At 41.7% G+C, this 25,578-nt stretch overlaps 1 protein-coding gene across 2 annotated transcripts in view; it reads right to left on the minus strand.

Annotated features, from left to right (window-relative positions):
• The window catches only part of AMFR (autocrine motility factor receptor), a 62,790-nt gene that overhangs the window by 8,525 nt on the left and 28,687 nt on the right, over positions 1–25,578 (minus strand). For both annotated transcript variants that reach the window (XM_054455219.2, XM_054455220.2), the window contains exons 9-10: positions 19,003–19,193; positions 15,715–15,818 (exon numbers count right to left, since the gene is read on the minus strand). In XM_054455219.2, the coding sequence (XP_054311194.1) occupies positions 15,715–15,818; positions 19,003–19,193 (295 nt within the window). The remainder of the gene's footprint in view (positions 1–15,714; positions 15,819–19,002; positions 19,194–25,578) is intronic.

Genomic DNA, 25,578 nt, shown 5'->3' on the forward strand with positions numbered 1-25,578 from the left:
TAGCATGGATAAAATTCAAATACATCATGTTAGGTGAAAGAGGTCTGACTCAAAAGCCAGGCGTATGATTCCATTTATATGGCATCTGGAAACAGGCAAAATTATGGGGAAAGAAACTTGATAAGTGGTTACCAGGGGCTGAAGGTCAGGGAAGGAAGTGGTTGCCAGGGGCTGAGGGTCGGGGAAGGAAGTGGTTGCCGGGGCTGAGGGTTGGGGAAGGAAGCGGTTGCCGGGGCTGAGGGTCGGGGAAGGAAGCGGTTGCCAGGGGCTGAGGGCTGGGGAAGGACATGACTACAAAAGAACCCAGTGGAGTTCTGGAGGGTGGGGATCAAACTGTTCTATATCTTATTTATGATTATACACAATTATGTGTTGAACTGGATGTTAAAAAGGGTAAATTTTTACTCTATTTCAATTATATCTCAATTTAAAAAAATTATAGAGAATGCAAATTCCTTATACTGCCCTGGAGCTGAGTTTTCCAACTGTACTCCGGAGACATCTCAGAGTTTATGTAGGGCTCTAGGGTGGGTGTGTGTGTAGAGAGAGCAGGCATAGGCCTGGCCACACCACCACCCATACTTTCATCCAAGCAGCTCTAGATTTTTTTTTTCCACATATATACATTAATTCTATAAATGTTTACATTCAAGGTTTTATTTTTGGAAAAGTTCTAATAACTATAACAAAAAAAGGAAGAAAAAAATAATTGCCTTAGGGACACAATAAAGTCCTCCTGAGATATTAGCTCCTAGGAACACGTTGTTCTGACTGTAGAAGGAGCAGGGAGTATGTCAATGTCAGGACCTTGAAGGAAAAGGTCGGCACCGAGCTCTGCTTAGAGCTCTTGCTGGGGGTGGAATGTTGGCAACATAAGCAGTGCCCAGGGCCCCCAGGGCCTCCTCGTTCCTGCAGTCAGCTTGTTTATGTAAACATGAGTTGATCATTATTTTCCCAGGTCAGGTCAAATCTAACTGGGCAAGAGTCCATAAAAACCTCTAAAATTAGATAAAATTTCTCTTTATTCTTAAACAGCTTCCCCCTCATTTCCCAAATAAAAAATGCCTAAGATTCATTTTACTAGACCAAAGATTTTCTACCAGAAAATCCAGCAAGTTAATTATTAGATCTTAATTAAAAAAATGCATGGTTCCAGTAAATTAGTTGTACCAAAAGTAGTCCACTCCAAATCATCACAGAACTGGAGGAAGAACAGCCAGGGCCTGCCTGAGAATTCTAAACAACTCCCAGAAGGGAATTCTGATTCCTAGGAGGGTTGCACACCCTTGAAGTCTTGACTTTTTAAAGGAGGTGGGTGGGGTGGTCCAGCTGCAGAGCTTCAACAGCTGCCTGACCCCAAAGAACCCCCACAATGCCTGCCATGAGCCCAGCAGTAGCTGCACTGGGCGACCACACTCCCAGGCCACCTATATGCACCAAGATGTCACCCTCACTCTCTGTTGGCAGCCCAGCTGAGGTTTAAGGAGAAAGAGGAGCCAGGAGAGTCATGCTTCCTTCTTCTTTTATTATGGCCGCAAGCAGATAAAATTTGCCATCTTAACCATTTGTCAGTGTAAGTGAGCCCTCAGTACCACTCACTACACAGGTGAGTTTCACAGGCTGATTCAGCCAGCCCTGGAGCAAGTGTTAACGCTGTTGCTGGCATGTACTGTATAGTTAGGCCAAGGATGGCTGTGTCTGTACTGAACATGCACAGGCTTTCTTGTCATTATTCCTAAACAATACAGTGTGTAACAACCATTACTCAGCATTTACATTGTATTAGGTATCAGAAGTAGTCTAGAGATGATTTAAAATATATGGAAGATGAGCGCAGGTTATATGCAAACAGTATCCTTCCCCCATCTTTTTTTTTTTTTACCTTAAACTATTAACGGTTAAAGTGTCCCATTTTATATCAGAGACTTGAGCATTCATGGATTTTGGTATCTGAAGGAGAGGGTCCTAGAACCAATCCCCAGATACCAAGGGATGACTACGTAGTGTGGTAACCACAGGCACATGGCTGTGCAACAGACCTGAGCTTTTTCATCTTGCAAAACTGAAACTATATCTAAGGGACAACACTCCTATTTCGCCTCGCCCCAGCCCTCCTGCAGCCATCATTCTGCTGTAAGAGTTTTATGTGGTATTTGTCTTTTTGTGGTAGACTTATTTCATGTAGCATAATGTCCTCCAGGTTCATTCATGCTGCAGCATGCAACAGGATTCCCTTCCTTTTGAAGTCTGAGTAGTATTCTACTGTACAGGTTTGCCATATCTTCCTTATCCATCCATCTCCAGTAGACATTTCAGTTGCTTCCACCCCTTGGCTGTGAGCCACACCTTCTTTTCAAACCAAATCTCAATACGCCTGTAGCTATATCCATCCCTCCTCACAACCCTCTCTCCTGCTCAGCTCCCCATCCTAGCCTGTTCTTTCAGTTGACTCTTCTATTTGTTCTGTCCCATCAATCTCTGTCCCTCAGTGATCATTCCTATGCACATCCCAGACGTGCTTTCAAATCTACCCTTAAAAAACAACAGCCTGACACAGTGGCTCACGCCTGTAATCCCAGCACTTTGGGAGGCCGAGGCAGGTGGATCACTTGAGGTCAGGAATTCGAGACCATCCTTGCCAACATGGTGAAACCCCATCTCTACTAAAATACAAAAAATTAGCCAGGTGTGGTGGTGCATGCCTGTAGTCCCAACTACTCAGGAGGCTAAGGCAGGGCAATTGCTTGAACCTGGGAGGCGGAGGTTGCAGTGAGCCAAGATCTCGCCACTGCACTCCAGCCTGGCGACAGAGCGAGACTCGGTCTAAAAAAAAAAAAAAACATGGAGGAAAAACTGACTTATAACTGACAAATTGCTACAGACTCAGTGTAACAACTCTGAGATGTAAAAATTCCAGGGCACTCAGGCAGAGGTGGCTCCCCTGTAATACTTGAGCTTCAGTGCCAGGAGTGATCAGGTTTCTCAGTAAATATCCAACAAGCATCTCTTCCTGCTTCCAGCACAGGGAGGGGAAAAAGCACCTCAGTGAAATCAGCCAGGGCACTCTGTTCTTAACAACGTCTGCCCTCTGGAGAAACTACTCAACCAGAGCCTCATCTGCTGGGGTCTGATCAAAGCTGCACCGACCGGAGGGAACTCCAGTCCGCTTGAACCATCCTGTCCCACAGGAGGAGGGGAAACTGAGAAGTAGGTTGAAGTTCACAGTCCAGAGCACGGGCTCACTAAAAGACGGAGCCCTAATCCCAGGACTACAGCATGCTTCTTTCCCTCCCCCGACACCTACATCACGACAGGCCTGTTCACCACAGTCCCTTTTACGCAGTACATCATGTTCAACTATCATGAAAAAATTATAAGGCATACTAAAAGGCAAAAAACACAATTTGAAGAGACAGAGCAAGCATCAGAGCCACACAGAGCAGAGACGCTGAAATTAACAGACTGGGAATTTAAAACTATGATTAATATGCAAAGAGCACTAATGGATAAAGTAGACAGCATGCAGGAACAGACGGGCAGCATGAGCAGGCAGATGGAAATCTTAAGAAAGAACCAAAGAGAAGTGCCAGAGACCAGAAACACCAACATGAGTGAAGAATTCCCGTGACAGGCTTATTAACAGATGGACACAGCTGAGGGAAGAATCTCTGAGCTTGAGATACACACTTTGAAAATGGAAAAGCAGGCCAGGTGCAGTGGCTCACACCTGTAATCCCAGCATTTCAGGAGGTCAAGGCGGGTGGATCACTTGCGGTCAGGAGTTCAAGACCAGCCTGGGCAACATGGTGAAACCCTGTCTCTACTAAAAATACAAAAATTTAGCCAGGCGTAGTGGTGCACGCCTGTAATCCCAGCTACTGGGGAGGCTGAGGCAGAAGAACTGCTTGAACTCAGGAGGTGGAGGTTGCAGTGAGCCAAGATCGTGCCACTGCACTCCAGCCTGGGTGACAGAGTGAGACTCCATCTCAAAAAAATGGAAAAGCAAAGAGAATAAAAACTGAAAATAACAGAGCAGAAAATTCAAGGACTGTGGGACAACTACAAAAGGTGTAAATGCACTTAATGGGAACTGCAGAAGGAAAAGAGAAAGGAACACAAGAAATATTTGAAACAATAATGGCTGAGAACTTTCCCAAATGAATGTCAAGACACCAAACCACAGATCCAGGAATCTTAGAAAGTACCAAGCAGGACAAAGGCAAAAAACAAAAACAAAAACAAAAACAAAAAACTACATCAAATTCAAATTATAGAGAATCAAAGATTAAGAAAAAAATCATGAAAGAAGCCAGAGGGAAAAACACCTTACTTCTAGAGGAGCAAAGATAGGAATGACATCAACAGCTCCTCAGAAACCCCACAAGCAAGAAGACAGCGAAGGGAAATATTTAAAGTGTTAAGAAAAGACTCACCAACAAAGAATTCTATACCCCACAAAATTATCCTTCCAAAGGGATGCAGAAACAAAGACCACCTCCGACAAACCAAAGCTGGAATATGTTGCTGTGAGACCTGTCTTACAAGAAATGTTAAAAATAAGAAGTCGTTCAGAGAGAAAGAAATCGATATAGGTCAGAAAGCTCAGCTCTACATAAAGAAAGGAAGAGCATCAAAGAAGGTGTAAATAAACATAAATAAAAACTGTTCTTTAACAGAACATTCAGTTCAAAATAACAGCAACAGCGCATTCAGTTATGTGTGCTTGTGCATGTGTGTGCGTATGTACTCACATACAGGTGAAATGAATGACAACAATGATACAAGGGACAGGAGTGAGGAATTAGGATTGTTTTGTTATCAAAAGGTACTCACACTTCCCATGCAGTGGTACAGTGTTATCTGAAAATAAATGAATTAGTTGCAAATGTATATTACAAACTCTAGGGCAACCATTAAAACAAGCTTGTCCAACTCATGGCCCACACAGCTTTGAATGCAGCCCAGTACAAATTTAAAAAACTTTCTTAAAACGTTATGAGATATTTTTAATTTTCTTTTTTTAGCTCATTAGCTAGCATTAGTGTTAGTGTATTTTATGTGTGGCCCAAGACAATTCTTCTTCTTCCAACGTGGCCCAGGGAAGCCAAAAGATTGGACACACCTGCATTAAAACAAATAACAAGAAGTATACTGATATGCTAAGAAAGGAGAAAAATGGAATTCTATAAAATGTTCAGTTAAAACCACAAGAGGCAGAGAAACAAGAGGCAGAGAAAGAGTGGAAGACAAAAATAGGAACAAAAAACAAGGGCAACAAATAGAAAACAGTAACAAAATGGTAGTTATTAATCCAAATACATTAATAATCACTTTGAACATCAATGGCTTAAATGTACCAAATAAGAGAGGTTGTCAGACTAAATTAAAAAAACCAAGACCTAACTGAATGTTGTTTACCCACTTTAAAATAAAGACACATACAAATTAAAAGAAAATTGGATTAAGAAAAAATATACCACACCAACACTAACCAAAAGAAACCAGGAGCAGCTATATTAAACTTTCACAGACCAAACGTCACAGCAAGCAGAGTTATCAGGGATAAAGAACAGCATTACAAAATGATCATGGGGTCAATTCTCCAAGAAGACATGACATCTTTATATACACCTGCTGGGCACAGTGGCTCATGCCTGTAATCCCAGCACTTTGGGAGGTTGAGGAGGGCAGATCACTTGAGGTCAAGAGTTTGAGACCAGCCTGGCTAACATGATGAAACCCGTCTCTACTAAAAATACAAAAATTAGTCGGGTGTGGTGGCACACGCCTGTAATCTCAGCTACTCAGAAGGCTGAGGGAGGAGAATTGCTTGAACCCAGGAGGTGGAGGTTGCGGTGAGCCGAGATCGGGCCACTGCACTCCAGCTTGGGCAACCAAGTGAGGCTCTGTCTCCAAAAAATACATAAATAAATAAATAAATAAAATTAATAAATAAAGTATATACACCTAACAACAAAGCATCAGACAAACTGAGGTAAAAATGAAAAGAACCACAAAGAGAAACAAATAGATTTGGAGACTACAACACCTATCACAAATGAACACTCAAGCAGGCAGAAAATCAGTAAGAACATAGCTGAACTCAATAACACCATCAATCAACTGTATACAATCAACATCTGTAGACTACTTCATCCAACAACAGCAGAATACACATTCTTCTCAAGCTCACATAGAACATTCAAGACAGACCACAAGCTAGGCCATAAAACACATCTTAAAATAAATTTAAAAGAATATAAATTACACAATGTCTGCTCTTAAAGCAGAAATCATTAACAGTAAGAAAACTGGAAAATCCCAAAATACATGAAGATTAAACAACATACCTCTAAATAACACATAGATCAAAGACGATATCTCAGGATAAATTTTAAAATATTTTGAATTAAATGAAAACACAAGTTATCAAAATTGTGAGATGCAGTAAAGCAGTGCTTGTAGGAAAATGTATAGCACTGAATGTATATATTAGAAAAGAAGACATAAAATAAACAAGTTTCCATCTTAGGAAATTAGAAATAGAAGAATAAATTAAATCCAAAGTAAGCAGAAGAAAACAAATAATCAAAATGAGAGCAGACATCAATGAAGTTGAAAATAAGGGGTCAATAGAGAAAAATCAATGAAACCAAAAGCCGATCCTTTGAAATGATCAATAAAATGGATAAGCCTCTAAGCCAAGCTAACTAAGAAAAAAAGAGAGAGGACCTAAATTACTAATACAAGAAATATTATACAGATCACTTTTTATAATTAGGAATTGCCAAAACTTATGCAAGAACAAACAGACAATGTGAAATTGTATAGATAATTAATAATCTTCCATAGCAGAAGGCATCAGCCCAGATGAGTTCGCTAGTGAATTCTACTAAACATTTAAGGAAGAAATTGTATCAATTCTCTACAATCTCTTTCAGAGGACAGAAGCAGAAAGGATACTTTCTAACTCATACTATACGGTCAGCATTACCCTAATACTAAAACCAGAGAAACAGATTACAAGAAAACTACAGACCAACATCTCTCATAAACACATATGTAAAAATCCTCAATAAAATATTAGCAAATCAAATCCAACAATGCATAAAAATAATTATACACTACATCCAAGTGGTATTTATCCCAGGTACATAAGGCTGGTTCAACATTTGAAAATCAATTAATATACTTCTATATTATCAACAGGCTAAAAAAGAAAAGTAACATGACCATATCATTAGATGCAGAAAAATCACTCAACAAAATCCAGCACCCATTCATGATAAAAACTCTCAGTAAACTAGGAATAGAGGGAAACTTTGTCACTGTGATAATGAATATCTACAAAAACCCTACCACTAACATCATGCTTAATGGTAAGAAACTCAAAGCTTTCACATTAAGATCAGGAACAAGACAAAGATGTCCCATCTAACCACTGCTTTCCAATGTCATCCTGGAAGTCCAAGCTAATACATTAAGACAAGTAAAGAAAAGCAAACAGATTGGGAAGGAAGAAATAAAACTCTGCAGATGACATGCTCATCTATGTAGAAAATCTGGAAGAACTGATAAAAACACTCTTGGAACTAATAAGCACTTACAGCAAAGTTGTGAGATACAAGGTTAACATACTACGGTCAATTGCTTTCCTATATACAGAAACGAGCAAGTGGAATTTGAAATTAAAAGCGCAGTGTGCTTTATATTAGCCCCCACAAAACAAAATATTTGGGACAAAATACATATAAGATCTATATGAGGAAAATTACAAAATCTTGATAAATGATATCAACGAAGAATGAAATAAACGAAGAGATAGTCCATGTTCATGGACAGAAAGACTAAATATTGTCAAGATGTCCATTCTTCCCAACTTGATGTACAGATTCAATGCAATCCCAATCAATATCCCAGCAAGCTATTTTGTGGATATTGACAAAATGATTCTAAAGTTATATAAAGACACAAAAGACTCAGGACAGCCAATACGATATTGAAGAAGAACATAGTTGGAGGATTTGACACTGCCTGTCTAAAAGACTTATTATAAAGCTACAGTAATCAAGACAATGCGGTATTGGCAAAAGAACAAATAGATCAATGGAACAGAATAGAGAGCCCAGAACTAAACCCACATAGTTAGCTGATTTTTGACAGAAGAGCAAACGCAATACAATAGAGAAAAGATAGTCTTTTCAACAAATGATGCTATAACTGGCCATCCACATGCAAAACAATAATCTAGACACAGCCCTTATACTCTTCACAATAATTAACTCAAAATGGATCACAGGCCTAAATGTAAAATGCAAAACTATAATACCCCTAGAAGATAACAGAGAAATAACCTAGGGTATGGCAATGACTTTTTAGATACAACACCAAAGGCACAATCCATGAAAAGAAAATAACTGATAAGCTGGACTTCATTAAAAGTAAAAAGTTCTGCAAAAGACAATGTCAAAAATAAGATGACAAGCCAGACTGGGAGAAAATATTTGTAAAAGACACATCTGATAAAGGACTGCTATCCAAAATATACAAAGAATTTTTAAAGTTCAACAATAAAAAAACAACCTGATCAAAAAATGGGTATAAGACCTTAATAGATACTTCACCAAAGATAGATGTACAGACGGCAAATAAGAATAAAACAAGTTGCTCCACATCATATGTCATTAGATAAATGCAAATTAAAACAAGACACCACTACATATATATTAGAATAGCCAAAATCTGGAACACTGACAAAACCAAATGCTGGAGAGGATGTGGAGTAACAGGAACTCTCATTCACTGCTGGTGAGAACGCAAGATGATACAGCCACTCTGGAGGACGATTCGGCAGCTTCTAACAAAACTAAACAATTTCACCATTTGATCTAGCAATCATGCTGCTTAGCATTTCTATTTGTCAGTTTTCACATCGCTGATAAAGACATACTCGAGACTGGCAATTTACAAAAGAAAGAGGTTTAATCAACTTACAGTTCCACATGGCTGGGGAGGCCTCACGATCATGGCAGAAGGCAAGGAGGAGCAAGTCACATCTTACATGGATGGTGGCAGGCAAAGAGAGAGAGCTTGTGCAGGTGAACTCCTCTTTTTAAAACCATCATATCTCGTGAGACTTATTCACTATCACGAGAACAGCGGGAGAAAGAACTGCCCCCATGATTCAACTACCTCCTACCAGGTCCCTCCCACAAAACGTGGGAATTCAAGATGAGATTGGAGTGGGGACACAGTCAAACCATATCATTCCACCCCGGCCCCTCCCAAATCTCATGTCCTTATGTTTCAAAACCAATCATGCCTTCCCAACAGTCCCCCAAAGTCTTAACTTATTTCAGCATTAATCCAAAAGTCCACAGTACAACATCTCATCTGAGATAAGGCAAGTAAGTCCCTTCCATCTATGAGCCTGTAAAATCAACAGCAAGTTAGTTACTTCCTAGATACAATAGGGGTATAGGCACTGGGTAAATACAGCTGTTCCAAATGGGAGAAATTGGCCAAAACAAAGAGGCTACAGGCCACATGCAAGTCCGAAATAAGGTAGGGCAGTCGAATCTTAAAGCTCCAAAATGATCTCCTTTGAATCCATGTCTCACATCTGGGTCACGCTGATGCAAGAGATGGGTTTCCATGGTCTTGGGCAGCTCCACCCCTGTGGCTGTGCAGGGTACAGCCTCCCTCCCGGCTGCTTTCACAGACTGGCGTTGAGTGTCTGTGGCTTTTCCAGGCACACAGTGCAAGCTGTCAGCGGATCTACCATTCTGCGGTCTGGAGGACAGTGGCCCTCTTCTCACAGCTCCATTAGGCAGTGCCCTAGCAGGGACTCTGTGTAGGGGCTCTGATCCCACATTTCCCTTCCGCACTGCCGTAGCAGAGGTTCTCCATGAAGGCCCTGCCCCTGTGCCAAACTTCTGCCTGGGCATCCAGGTGTTTCCATACATCTTCTGAAATCTAGGCGGAGGTTCCCAAACCCCAATTCTTGACTTCTGTGCACTCGCAGGCTCAACACCACCTGAAGGCTGCCAAGGCTTGGGGCTTCCACCCTCTGAAGCCCGATGGCCCCTTTCAGCCATGGCTGGAGCAGCTGAAACACAGGGCACCAAGTACCTAGGCTGCACACAGCACAGGGACCCTGAGCCTGACCCACGAAACCATGTTTTCCTCCTAGGCCTCTGGGCCTGTGATGAGAGGGGCTGCCGTGAAGACCTCTGACATGCCCTGGAGATATTTTCCCCATTGTCTTGGGGATTAACATTCAGCTCCTGGTTACTTATGCAAATTTCTGCAGCCAGCTTGAATTTCTCCTCAGAAAATGGGATTTTCTTTTCTATCACATTGTCAAGCTGAAAATTTTCCAAACTTTTATGCTGTTTCCCTTTTAAAACTGAATGCCTTTAACAGCACCCAAGTCACCTCCTGAATGCTTTGCTGCTTAGAATTTTCTTCTACCAGATACCCTAAATCATCTCTCTCAAGTTCAAAGTTCCCCAAATCTCTAAGGCAGGGGCAACATGCCGCCATTCTCTTTGCTAAAACATGACAAGAGTCACCCTTGCTCCAGTTCCCAACAAGTTCCTCATCTCCATTTGAGACCACCTCAGCCTTGATTTCATTGTCCATATCATCATCAGTATTTTGGTTAAAGCCATTCAACAAGTCTCTAGGGAGTTCCAAACTTTCCCACATTTTCCTGTCTTCTCCTGAGCCCTCCAAATTGTTCCAACCCCTATCTGTTAGCTAGTTTCAAAGTCGCTTCCACATTTTCAGGTGTCTACAGCAACACCCCACTCCTGGTACCAATTTACTGTATTAGTCCATTTTCATGCTGCTAATAAAGACATACCCAAGACTGGACGATTTACAAAAGAAAGAGGTTTAATGGACTTACAGTTCCACATGGCTGGGGAGGCCTCATAATCATGGTGGAAGGCAAGGAGGAGCAAGTCATATCTTACATGGATGGCAGCAGGCAAAGAGAGAGAGCTTGTGCAGGGAAATCCTCTTTATAAAACCATCAGATCTTGTGAGACTTATTCACTATCACAAGAACAGCATGGGAAAGACCTGCCCCCATGATTCAACTATCTCCCACTGGGTACCTCCCACAACACGTGGGAATTCAAGAGGAAATGTGGGTGGGGACACAGTCAAACCATATCAGCATTTAACCAAGGAAGTTATGAACTTACGTCTACATAAAAACCTGCACATAGATGTTTATAGCAGCTTTATTCATAACTGCCAAAATCTGGAAGCAACCAAGATGTCCTTAAGTAGGTGAATGAATTAACAAATTGTGGCATATCCAGACAATGGAATATTATTTGGTGCTAACAAGAAATGAGCTATCAATCCCTTAAAGATATAAAGGAAACATACACGCAAACAATTAAGTGAAAGAAGCCATCTGAAAAGGCTACATGCTGCAGGATTCCAACTGTATGACATTCTGGAATAGGCAAAGCTATGAAGACAGTAAAAAGATCAGTGGTTGCTAGAGGCTAGGGGGAAGAAAGGAAAGGCAGAGTGCATACAGAATCTTTAGGGCAGTGAAAAGACTCTGTATCATGTGGATACATGTCACTATATATTTGTCCAAACCTACAGAGGGAACACAAATGTAAATTATGGACTTTGGGTGATTATGATGTGCCAACACAGGTTTATCAACTCTACCAAACACACCCTCTGCTGAGGGATGTTGATAATGGGGAAGGCTGTGTGTGTGTGGGCACAGGAGGCATACAGGAAATCTCTGTACCTTCTTCTTAATTTTGCTGTAAGCCTAAAACCACTCTAAAAAATTAGTCTTACAAACAAACAAAAAAGACTCATGAGTATTCAAAAGAATTAGATGCAGGGTCTCAAAGAAATATATGCCTACTCATGTTCACAGTAGCATTATTCACAATAGCTAAAATGTGGAAGCAATGTGAGTGTACAACGACAGACTGATAAATAAAACGTGGTATATGTATACAATGAAATATTACTCAACCTTAAAAAGGAAGAAAATTCTGACTTGTGCTACAACATGGATGAACCATGATGACATTATGCTAAGTGAAATAAGCCAGTCACAAAATGACAAATATTGTATAATTCTACTTATATGAGGTACCTAGGTAGTTAAACTCATAGAGAAAGCAAGTAGCATAATGGTTGTCAAAGGCTAGAGGGAGGGGAGAATTAGTAGTTAACTGTTTAATGGGTATAGAGCAAGGGTATCCAATATTTTGGCTTCCCTGGGCCACACTGGGAGAAGAATTGTCTTGAGCCACACATAAAATATACTAACACTAACGACAGCTGATGAGCTAAAAAAAAAAAAAAAGGCAAAAAAATCTCATAGTTTTAAGAAAGTTTACAAATTTGTGTTCGGCTGCATTCAAAGCTGTCCTGGGCCACATGCAGCCCGCAGGCTGGACAAGCTTGGTACAAAGTTTCAATTGTGCAAGATGAAAAGAGTTCTGTAGATGGACAGTGGTGATAGCTGCACAATGTGAATACACCACTGAAATGCACATCTGAAAAATATTAAAATAGTAGATATAACGTATTTTACTAAAATAGAAAAATCAAAAAAAAAATTCACTTTCTTATTCTTTTCTGTCTGAAAAAGAGTATGTACTAGCATTGGCTTGTATGTGCCTATAAGCCTTCTGGAGCAACATAATACATAAGAAACTAACCCAGGCTGTTAAGGGGGCATGGGAGCTGGGCACATGGGAGAAGGATGGGAGCATGACTTCACTGTATACTCCTCTCTAGGTTCTGAAACTTGTAAATAAATGACCTATTCAAAAACCTTAAACAAACGAAAACACCCCCCTGGATGCCACACCCTATCAAGCTACCACCTCTACTGCTCTGTGTCCTTCTTCATAACATACTTCCTGCTATGGTCTATTTCTTCAGCTCCCACTCATTTCAATCTACCACAATCTACTGTCCAACCCCTCGGGCAGTGGAAAGTGCTGGTTCTTTTCCAGCTAATCAATCACTCCCATTCTGCCAAATCCAACATGCACTTCTGTGAGCCCATCTTGTAAGAAGAATTCCACATGCTTGACTCTTCCCTCCTGGAAACCCAACTCCTCTGTGCTGTGCTGCCACCTTCTCCTGGGCTCCTCCCTCTCTGCCAGACCTCTGAACATGGCAGGACCTAGAGCTCAGATGTTGGCCCTCTTCTCTTTGCCCCCGCTTTAGATGTCACCTCCAGGCTTCAATCTCCCAAATGTGCATCTCTCACTTGATCTCCTCACTGAGGTCCAGAACTGCCTACAGAGCAACCCAGACTTACCCAAACAGAACACCGCGACCCATCCTCATGCCTGTTCCTCCCGAGTCTTCGCATCTCAGTACATGGTACCACTGTCAACTCAGCTGCTTAATTCAAACCCAACAAGGCAGCTTCCATTCAGCCACTTCTCTCATCCCCCATATCCAACCAAAGCACCAAGTCCTGCCAGCTCATCTTACAAAAGTGTCCTAAACCTGCCACTTATTTTCACCTTTATTACAAATACCCCTGTCCAAGCCCCCATGTGAATTTCCCTTGACTACTGCAGCAACATCCTAACTGCTGGTCCTGCTGCTTCCATTTCTGACCCTCTATAATTCATCCTCCTCCCAGAAGCAAAATCATTCTGTTAAATATCCTGTCAGTCCCCTGGTGGTGGTGGTGGGGGTCTGTAAGAAGCTCTGAATGGCCTTCTAATACTTTTACAAGATCTAAATTTGCCCGTGGCCTCTAAGACCCTGCAAGTTCTGGCTCTGAAATCTCAATTCCTATCACAGTGCTGGTCCCCTACTTGCTAGGCCCCAACCATAATGACCTTTCTCAGTTCCCAGAACTTTCTCACCTCATAGACTTTGCACCTACTGTTTCCACAGCCTCCTTCCCCCTGATCCAGCTCCATCTCATCCTTCATGTTTTAGCTTACATATTACCCCTCAAAGAGAACATCTCCAAATGCCTCCTCTAAAATGCTTCCTCTGGCCTCTACCCACCCACTCCACCACACTGCCTACCTTACTGCTGCCAGAGCACTCATCACCATCAGCAGTCACCTTATTTATATTTATGACCTGTCTCCCCAGTTAGTATCTATCCTACTTGAGAGTAAGACTTGTGTCTACCTTAATGACATTGCAGGTGCTATGCTCACTACAGTGCCTGTCTCAGGAACAGGCTCTCAGTTCAAATTTGTTCAATCAATCAATAAAGATTAACTAATTAACGAATGAACCAATGACCTTCCAAAGCACTGGCTGGGCTTATCCAGGTCAGCCAGAGGCCCTAATCCAAGCAGGACTAAGGTGGTTTGCACTGGATTTCAACAATGGTGAAACATGTTTCTCCATCATTGTAAAATAATAACACATTCCTTTGGAAAAATACAAAGAAACTTGAAGTATTCAAACAATATCCTTGAGCCAACAGCACGCCTCAACATTTCAAGGCATATACACACATGCATGCATACACACACACACATTCAATTTTTGGAGGCGAGGGAAGAAAAGATGGGGAACAAAAACACACATTTGGTGAGCCTCATGCAATTTTTTTTTTTTTTTTTTTTTTGAGACAGAATTTCACTCTTGTTGCCCAGACTGGAGTGTAATGGCCTGATCTCGGCTCACTGCAACCTCCACCTCCCAGGTTCAAGCGATTCTCCTGCCTCAGCCTCCCAAGTAGCTGGGATTACAGGTGCATGCCAACATGCCCAGCAAATTTTTGTATTTTTAGTAGAGACAGGGTTTCACTATATTGGCCAGGCTGGTCTCGACCTCTTGACCTCAGGTGATCCACCTGCCTCAGCCTCCCAAAGTGTTGGGATTACAGGTGTGAGCCACCATGCCCAGTCTCTTTGCTTTTTTTAGAGATGGGGTCTTACTCTGTCACCCAGGCTGCAGTGCAATGGTGTCAGCACAGCTCACTGCAGCCTCAAACTCCTGGGCAATCAAGCCATCTGCCTGTCTCGGCCTCACAAAGCTCTGGGATTACAGGAGTAAACCACTGTGCCCAGCCTCATAAAATTTTTAATAAAAGGCACATCATTCACTCCAGCTGATAATTCCCCAACATATTTTGGCTAAAGGCTGTACGCAGTGGCTCATGCCTGTAATCCAAGCACTTTCGGAGGCCAAGGCGGACGGATCACTAAGGCCAGGAGTTCGAGACCAGCCTGGCCAACGTGGTGAAACCTCGTCTCTACAAAAATTAGCCAGGCATGGTGGTCCACGCCTATAATCCCAGCTGCTCGGGAGGCCGAGGCAAGAGAATTGCTTGAACTTGGGAGGTAGAAGGTGCAGTGAGCCAAGATCACACCACTGCACTCCAAGTCTGGGCAATGAAGGAAGACCCTGCCTCCAGAAAAAAAAATTTTTTTTTTTTTTGGCTAAAATCAAAGGAGTCCCAAGGTAGGCCTAGATCACAACAGAGTGAACCTAGTAGTGTTCAGAAAAGGTTAGATTATCCGCCACAGAAATAAAATGAAAGTTTCAAAATTTAAAACACAGGAATGTAAACAGTCCCAGTAAATAAAAAGAAGCCCCTAAAAATCCTTCTACTCTGCCAGAGCAGAGTAAGACCAACAAGGTCATATACCTGGCACACACGCTCTAGCTGTTCCTTCCCTCCTAATTCCCAGTGATCCTCTTAAAGCAGCTAGCAGACCTTACCATTGCATTGAGCTGGGAGTTGCTGGCCTGCGTAATGCCAAGAATGTTGGTGGTGTGCATCACTTCAACTGAAAAACTCGGCAGCCAGCTCGCAATCCGAGACCCTGAAACAAACAAGAATCCAGTGTAAGTTTCAGAGCCCTGACTCTTTCCCCCGTCATCTGCTCTCACGGTAGCCACTGTAATGGCTGGTGTTCACTGAGGGCTTCTTGTATGGCAGGCTTCTCATACCAAGTGTTCCACGTGGACTAGCTCATTTAATCCTCACTACACCCCACGTGGTACCTCCTATTATCATTCTCATAGTATCCTTCTCAAAGATATAGCACTAGTACCCTTGGTCTTTGGTCTCTGAGGCACTTAGAAGTTAGGGGACTTGTCCAAGATCACACAGTTTAACTATGATGGCCAAGATGTGAAGCCAGACAGGCAAGCTCTAGAACCCTTCACTGCTGAGCAATCCTGCTTTCCAGGGGGGCTGGATGCAGCCCAGCCCAGCGCCCTCACACGCTCAGCCTGGGAGATGAGGAAGCTTTTCAAGGCTCTAAAGCTTCTACAACACATGAGCTTTGGCTCCTCTTTCACAAGCTATACAAATGACTACTCATTTGGAGGCATTCTCACATTTACTTTTAGGAAGTATTTTTTCTTTAATCTTAAAGATTAAAGCCGTGGTTTTCTGATTCAAAATTCTTTTTAAATTGTGCTATTCTACAACAAAGGCTTGTAGACTAACAGCACCAAGAAGTCTGCTGCTTCAGTTATTTCCCGAAGAAAACAGGAGCCTAAGATACAACAGCACCAAGAATCGGCTGTAAAACAACCCAATATCAAGCTACACATTTAAGGCTGCTTTTCATTCCTTCACAAAGAATCACTGATGCATGGAACAGAAAATCAAGTGTGGCCAGGTGCGGTGGCTCACGCCTGTAATCCAGCACTTTGGGAGGCTAAGGCGGGCAGATCACAAGGTCAGGAGATCAAGACCATCTTGGCCAAAATGGTGAAACCCTGTCTCTACTAAAAATACAAAAATTAGCCAGGCATGGGGGCACGTGCCTGTAATCCCAGCTACTTGGGAGGCTGAGGGAGGAGAATCACTTGAACCAGGGAATCGGAGGTTGCAGTGAGCTGAGATCACGCCACTGCACTCCAGCCTGGCGACAAGGCAAGACTCCATCTCAAAAAAAATAAAAATAAAAATAAAAATCAAGTGGAATGGCATCTCAAAGGTCTTGAGATGGGTACAAACAAAATGTACCCATTTAAGAAATGGATACTTATTTCATGTACTAACTAGGGAGAAATAAAGTTGACTTTATCTATTTTGACTAAATTTTTAGTAGTCATAATTCACAAAATAATGGATTACATAGCCAGGTCTCATCTCTAATATTGCTAGTATATTTCAGAAGTTTTACCTGGAAGAACCCTTCATTCACAGCCACCAAACCAGGCCCTCTAAACCCCTCTAGCATTCTGGGCCCAGCCAGCCAAGTAGCCCCACCTACTCTTCCGGGAGACATGACTCTACTCCCCCTAGTCCCTTCTTTGAGGGATTTCACCAACACGACACCATCCCCACTGTACCCCATTCTTGAAACTCAAATCGGGGATGCGAACAGCACTACTGCTAACAAAATTCCAGGGATGCTTGTGTTACAGTAATAATTATAAACATGAACTCACAGAATTTAGCAGTACTGGACTGTTGAAAATCAACCGCAGCTTAATGTGAATTAAGCAAGGATGATCAACCAGACCTTGATATGTCATAGCCTTAGAATTTTAAGTGTGGTTTTCATTACAACTCCTTTTAATACTGCTGGGAGGCAGAACATTTATATTTTATGGACAAAGCAACAGGGTTCCAGCTCTGATTCTGCTTCTGGTACTCACCAGAAAGGCTTCTCAATGATCCTTCATTATATGCTTAAATGCTACACAAATGCAATATATTATTAGCAAAGGTTAACTAGTGAGCTAATTAAGTGTGCTCCTTGAAGGCATGGTTGATTCAGTTTTACTCCTCCACCCTCCTGCCCCACCCTGCCCATATTGACATGGAATCGGGCAAAATGCATGAAACCCCTGTTTGTTCTATCTCTATCCATCCATCCATCCATCCCACCTAAACATTTTCAATTAAAATTGAAATACAGTCAATGCGTAGCTTAACAACAGGGACACGTTCTGAGAAATGTGTTGTTAGGTGATTTCATTGTTGTGCGAACATCATAGAGTGTATTTACATAAACCTAAATGGTATAGCTTACTACACACCTAGGCTATACGATATAGTCTATTGTTCTAGGCTACAATCCTGTACAGCATGTTACTGTACTGAATGCTGTAGAGGCAATTATAACACAGTGCTAAGTATTTGTGTATCTAAACATATCTAATAGAAAACTTACAGTAAAAATATGGTACAAAAAAACAAAAAAAGTACACCTGCATAGGGCACTTACCAGGAATGAAGCTTGCATGATTAAGGCTGCTCTGGGTGAGTCAGTGACTGGTGAAATGTGAAGGCTTAGGACATTACTGTGAACTCCTGCAGACTTTATAAACACTGTACACTTAGGCTACACTAAATTCATGACAAAATGTTTCTTTCTATATTCAATAAATTAAATTTAGCTTACTATAAGTTTTTTACTTCATAATCTTAATTTTTTTTAACTTTTTGACTCTTGTAGTAACACTTAGCTTAAAATTCAAACACCCTGTACAGCTGTCGAAAATATTTTCTTTTTTATTCTATAAGAGTTTTTCTATTTCTAAAAGTTTTAATTTTACTTTTTAAATTTTTTTGGCTAAAAACTAAGATACAAACACACACATTAGCCTAAGCCTACACAGGTCAGGAGCATCAGTATCACTGTCGACCACCTCCACCTCTTGTCCCACTGGAAGGTCTTCAGGGGCAGTAACACGCATGGAGCTGTCATCTCCTAGAATAACAATACCTTATTCTGGAATACCTCCTGAAGGACCTGCCTGAGGCTGCTTTACAGTAAATTTTTTTTGTATGTAAGTATGAGTACACTTTAAAATAATGACAAAAATTGTAGTAAATACCAGACCACAGGAATTTCTTAGGTCCATTATCATCTTATGGGACCACTGCCATATATATGGTTTGTCATGGACTGAAATGTCGTTATGGGGCACATGACTATATAATATTAAACTGGTCTATACAGGGCAATTTATAATTAAAATAGTATCTGCTTAAGGGAGAACACCCCTTAGGTATAGTTTCAGAGGTTGAAACCAACTAACCATCGAAATGGAAGAAGTGATTGTGTTGGTTTAGGCGAGGTCTCCCTTCGGCTGCTGCTACAGGAACCAAATTCTCATCCAAGTTCTCTCCTTGATGGTCTTCCCTGACACGATTATTGTCGGCAATATTAAGAGACATTCTGCATGTTGGACAGGAGGTGTCTTGTTCTAGCCAGGAACGAAGACAGGAGCTACCAAAAAGCCCAAAAGAAGATACGTCAGCATCCTTGATTGTTCCTTAGCATACTTTGTGAGAATTCACCCAGAAGTACTCTGGATATATCAAATGTGCTCCAATTTGATTTTCTCTCTACCACTAGTAAGATTTAAGTGTTGAGAAGCATTTATGGACATTACCTATTTGCCCTACTTCACTTCAATACACTTCTAGTGTGTCCTGCTGGGAACATGAATTCTTTACCATATGAAGTCATCTACCAAGCTCCTGGTTGTCACCCCTCTTCAATGGGGCTTCCTAGCATGGCTCACCATCTTCTCATCCAACTCCATTTGGCTACTTCAAAATCCATGTGGCTGAATCATCCAACACCCTGGCCTCTCATGTCCTTGAGTCCTCCACTCTGACGCTCGTGTCTTTCACTCTGCTTTAGCCACCACCAGCACAGTCATAACCTTGGCTTGTCTTCAAAATCTTGATGTCAAAATTCTCACTCATTCACTCAAGCTCCTCTCCTTCCAACTCACTTATCTGGCACCAAACTTACTAAGACTTCCCATCTGCTTTTTCCTCAAGCATGACAGCCCTACAGGTCCTTACCTCTCTGTTCCCCTGGCTCACCTCTAACCTCTCCTCTCCATTCACCACCTCAATGTCCTCTACCCTCTTCTCTTTGCACGCTGCTTTCCCAACAAGGCCGAAGCTTCTTTTGCCCTCTCTCAGGAGACGATAATGCCTTAATTATGGGAGACACTCAATAAATACTTGAGGTGTCCATTAAAGGAAGGAAAGGGTACTAGAGTAAGAAGCAGAAAATGTGACATCAGTCCCAATTCTCTCTCTAACTAGCTGTGTGATCCAGGCAAACCCTTCAACCTCTATTGACTAGTCCTCTCCACTAAAGAATGAAACGGCTGGATGAACTCATCTCCAAGGTCCCTCCCATTTTATGAGAATTTGTTATCTTTCTCTAAGGGCTCAAGGAGGCAGTGAATAAAAATGCTGTATCTTCTTTTAAATATCTACAAACATGTGTAGATATAAAGTTATAAAGGAAAACCTCACCATAATACGATAATCCTCAGAGTCTGCAGCAACTAAATGGTACATAAGTAACAGGAGTGTCCTAGAGGCCAAGATGGAGCTACTTCTTAATCACTCTGTGTCATGAGAGTGTGTGACAGTCGTGTTCCAAAATAATGTCATCTGTCTGTATGTGTATACCCAACTCTCACATTTTGCAATCATACCTATAATTCGTATGTGATAATTTAGTCAAATAAATGATTTTTTTAAGTCCAATTCTCCTACTGACGCCTTTAAATCACACCACTAGTATAATAAAATTAGCCTTGTGGGGGATTACAAAAGTATGTAAGATCCTTGCCTTCCAATAATGCTACACTGTGACATACTTTTTATAAGCGAATCTAAATTTATTTCACATAGTGCAAAATCCTCCCACATAAAATATAACAGCCTAAAAACTCCAAGGTGAGTACAACTAGTTAGATATAGTTTTCTGTTTAAAAAAAAAAAAAATGCTAGAGTTCCTTAACTGAGAGAAATCAAACTTTAGAGAGAAAACGGATCTATTCACTGGACTCTGAAATGTTGCAAAAATATCCTCTATAGCAACAAATTATCTAGCTATTGTGTCTGCAAGAATATAGACATTACCTTTATCACAAATTAAAATGAATTTGCCTTAGATTCTCAGCACACAATCATTCCCGAAGTTACAAAGCAAAGCAAACCATGAGCACATCCTGACAACTATCTGTTCACTCAACCCGAGGCAGACAAGTGTTTTAAAATTAAATCCTAACTCTTAAGCAACCACTGAGTAAAGAAGAAATCATGGGTTCCAAGATGGCCGAATAGGAACAGCTCCAGTCTACAGCTCCCAGCATGAGCGACGCAGAAGACGGGTGATTTCTGCATTTCCAACTGAGGTACCAGGTTCATCTCACGGGGGCTTGTCGGACAGTGGATGCAGCGCACCGAGCGTGAGCCGAAGCAGGGTGAGACATCGCCTCACCCGGGAAGTGCAAGGGGTCAGGGAATTCCCTTTCATAGCCAAGCAAAGCTGTGACAGACCGCACCTGGAAAATCAGGTCACTCCCACCCTAATACTGCGCTTTTCCAATGGTCTTAGCAAACGGCACACCAGGAGATATTATATCCCGTGCCTGGCTCAGAGGGTCCCATGCTCACGGAGCCTCGCTCATTGCTAGCACAGCAGTCTGCGATTGAACTGCAAGGTGGCAGCGAGGCTGGGGGAGGGGTGCCCGCCATTGCTGAGGCTTGAGTAGGTAAACAAAGCGGCCGGGAAGCTCGAACCGAGTGGAGCCTACCGTACCTCAAGGAGGCCTGCCTGCCTCTATAGACTCTACCTCTGGGGGCAGGGCATACCAGAACAAAAGGCAGCAGAAACCTCTGCAGACTTAAATGTCCCTGTCTGACAGCTTTGGAGAGTAGTCGTTCTCCCAGTACGGAGTTTGAGATCTGAGAATGGACAGACTGCCTCCTCAAGTGGGTCCCTGACCCCCGAGTAGCCTAACTGTGAGGCACCCCACAGCAGAGTCAAACTGACACTTCACACGGCCGGGTAACCCTCTGAGACAAAACCTCCAGAGGAACAATCAGACAGCAACATTTGCTGTTCAGCAATATTCGCTGTTCTGCAGCCTCCACTGCTGATACCCAGGCAAACAGGGTCTGGAGTGGACCTCCAGCAAACTCCAACAGACCTGCAGCTGAGGGTCCTGACTGTTAGAAGGAAAACTAACAAACAGAAAGGACAGCCACACCAAAACCCCATCTGTACGTCACCATCATCGAAGACCCCAAAGGTAGATAAAACCACAAAGATGGGGAAAAACCAGAACAGAAAAACTGAAAATTCTAAAAATCAGAGTGCCTCTCCTCCTCCAAAGGAACGCAGCTCCTCACCAGCAACAGAACAAAACTGGACGGAGAAGGACTCTGACAAGTTGAGAGAAGAAGGCTTCAGACGATCAAACTTCTCTGAGCTAAAGGAGGAAGTCGGAACCCATCGCAAAGAAGTTAAAAACCTTGAAAAAAGATTAGACGAACGGCGAACTAGAATAACCAATGCCAAGTCCTTAAAGGACCTGATGGAGCTGAAAACCATGGCACGAGAACTACGTGATGAATGCACAAGCTTCAGTAGCCAATTCCATCAACTGGAAGAAAGGGTATCAGTGACTGAAGATCAAATGAATGAAATGAAGCAAGAAGAGAAGTTTAGAGAAAAAGGAATAAAAAGAAATGAACAAAGCCTCCAAGAAATATGGGACTATGTGAAAAGACCAAATCTACATCTGATTGGTGTACCTGAAAGTGATGGGGAGAATGGAACCAAGTTGGAAAACACTCTGCAGGATATTATCCAGGAGAACTTCCCCAACCTAGCAAGGCAAGCCAACATTCAGATTCAGGAAATACAGAGAACGCCACAAAGATACTCCTCGAGAAGAGCAACTCCAAGACACATAATTGTCAGATTCACCAAAGGTGAAATGAAGGAAAAAATGTTAAGGGCAGCAAGAGAGAAAGGTCAGGTTACCCACAAAGGGAAGCCCATCAGACTAACAGCTGATCTCTCAGCAGAAATTCTACAAGCCAGAAGAGAGTGGGGGCCAATATTCAACATTCTTAAAGAAAAGAATTTTCAACCCAGAATTTCATATCCAGCCAAACTGAGCTTCATAAGTGAAGGAGAAATAAAATACTTTACAGACAAGCAAATGCTGAGAGATTCTGTCACCACCAGGCCTGCCCTAAGAGCTCCTGAAGGAAGCACTACACATGGAAAGGAACGACCGGTACCAGCCACTGCAAAAACATCCCAAACTGTAAAGACCACCGAGGCTAGGAAGAAATTGCATCGACTAACGAGCAAAATAACCAGCTAACATCATAATGACAGGATCAAATTCACACATAACAATATTAACCTTAAATGTAAATGGGCTAAACGCTTCAATTAAAAGACAAAGACTGGCAAATTGGATAGTCAAGACCCATCAGTGTGCTGTATTCAGGAAACCCATCTGATGTGCAGTGACACACATAGGCTCAAAATAAAGGAATGGAGGAAGATCTACCAAGCAAATGGAAAACAAAAAAAGGCAGAGATTGCAATCCTAGTCTCTGATAAAACAGACTTTAAACCAACAAAGGTCAAAAGAGACAAAGAAGGCCATTACATAATGGTAAAGGGATCAATTCAACAAGAAGAGCTAACTATCCTAAATATATATGCACCCAATACAGGAGCACCCAGATTCATAAAGCAAGTCCTTAGAGACTTACAAAGAGACTTAGACTCCCACACAATAATAATGGGAGACTTTAACACCCCACTGTCAACATTATACAGATCAACGAGACAGAAAGTTAACAAGAATATCCAGGAATTGAACTCAGCTCTGCACCAAGCGGACCTAATAGACATCTACGGAACTCTCCACCCCAAATCAACAGAATATACATTCTTCTCAGCACCACACCGCACCTATTCCAAAACTGACCACATAGTTGGAAGTAAAGCACCTCTCAGCAAATGTAAAAGAACAGAAATTATAACAAACTGTCTCTCAGACCACAGTCCAATCAAACTAGAACTCAGGATTAAGAAACTCACTCAAAACCGCTCAACTGCATGGAAACTGAACAACCTGCTCCTGAATGACTACTGGATACATAACAAAATGAAGGCAGAAATAAAGATGTTCTTTGAAACCAACGAGAACAAAGACACAACATACCAGAATCTCTGGGACACATTTAAAGCAGTGTGTAGAGGGAAATTTATAGCACTAAATGCTCACAAGAGAAAGCAGAAAAATCTAAAATTGACACCTTGACATCACAATTAAAAGAACTAGAGAAGCAAGAGCGAACACATTCAAAAGCTAACAGAAGGCAAGAAATAACTAAGATCAGAGCAGAACTGAAGGAGATAGAGACACAAAAAACTCTTCAAAAAATCAATGAATCCAGGAGCTGGTTTTTTCAAAAGATCAACAAAATTGATAGACTGCTAGCAAGACTAATAAAGAAGAAAAGAGAGAAGAATCAAACAGACGCAATAAAAAATGATAAAGGGGATATCACCACCAATCCCACAGAAATACAAACTACCATTAGAGAATACTATAAACACCTCTATGCAAATAAACTAGAAAATCTAGAAGAAATGGATAAATTCCTGGACACATACACCCTCCCAAGACTAAACCAGGAAGAAGTTGAATCTCTGAATAGACCAATAACAGGATCTGAAATTGAGGCAATAATTAATAGCTTACCAACCAAAAAAAGTCCAAGACCAGACGGATTCACAGCCGAATTCTACCAGAGGTACAAGGAGGAGCTGGTACCATTCCTTCTGAAAGTATTCCAATCAATAGAAAAAGAGGGAATCCTCCCTAACTCATTTTACGAGGCCAGCATCATCCTGATACCAAAGCCTGGCAGAGACACAACAAAAAAAGAGAATTTTAGACCAATATCCCTGATGAACATCGATGCAAAAATCCTCAATAAAATACTGGCAAACCAAATGCAGCAGCACATCAAAAAGCTTATCCACCATGATCAAGCTGGCTTCATTCCTGGGATGCAATGCTGGTTCAACATATGCAAATAAATAAATGTAATCCAGCATATAAACAGAACCAAAGACAAAAACCACATGATTATCTCAATAGATGCAGAAAAGGCCTTCTACAAAATTCAACAGCCCTTCATGCTAAAAGCTCTTAATAAATTAGGTATTGGTGGGAAGTATCTAAAAATAATAAGAGCTATTTATGACAAACCCACAGCCAATATCATGCTGAATGAGCAAAAACTGGAAGCATTCCCTTTGAAAAGGGGCACAAGACAGGGATGCCCTCTCTCACCACTCCTATTCAACACAGTGTTGGAAGTTCTGGCCAGGGCAATTAGGCAGGAGAAAGAAATAAAGGGTATTCAATTAGGAAGAGGAAGTCAAATTGTCCCTGTTTGCAGATGACATGATTGTATATCTAGAAAACCCCATTGTCTCAGCCCAAAATCTCCTTAAGCTGATAAGCAACTTCAGCAAAGTCTCAGGACACAAAATCAATGTGCAAAAATCACAAGCATTCTTATACACCAATAACAGACAAACAGAGAGCCAAATCATGAGTGAACTCCCATTCACAATTGCTTCAAAGAGAATAAAATACCTAGGAATCCAACTTACAAGGGATGTGAAGGACCTCTTCAAGGAGAACTACAAACCACTGCTCAACAAAATAAAAGAGGACACAAGCAAATGGAAGAACATTCCATGCTCATGGATAGGAAGAATCAATATCGTGAAAATGGCCATACTGCCC

Source organism: Pongo pygmaeus, chromosome 18 (assembly GCF_028885625.2).
Source record: "Pongo pygmaeus isolate AG05252 chromosome 18, NHGRI_mPonPyg2-v2.0_pri, whole genome shotgun sequence".
Classification (NCBI taxonomy): domain Eukaryota; kingdom Metazoa; phylum Chordata; class Mammalia; order Primates; family Hominidae; genus Pongo; species Pongo pygmaeus.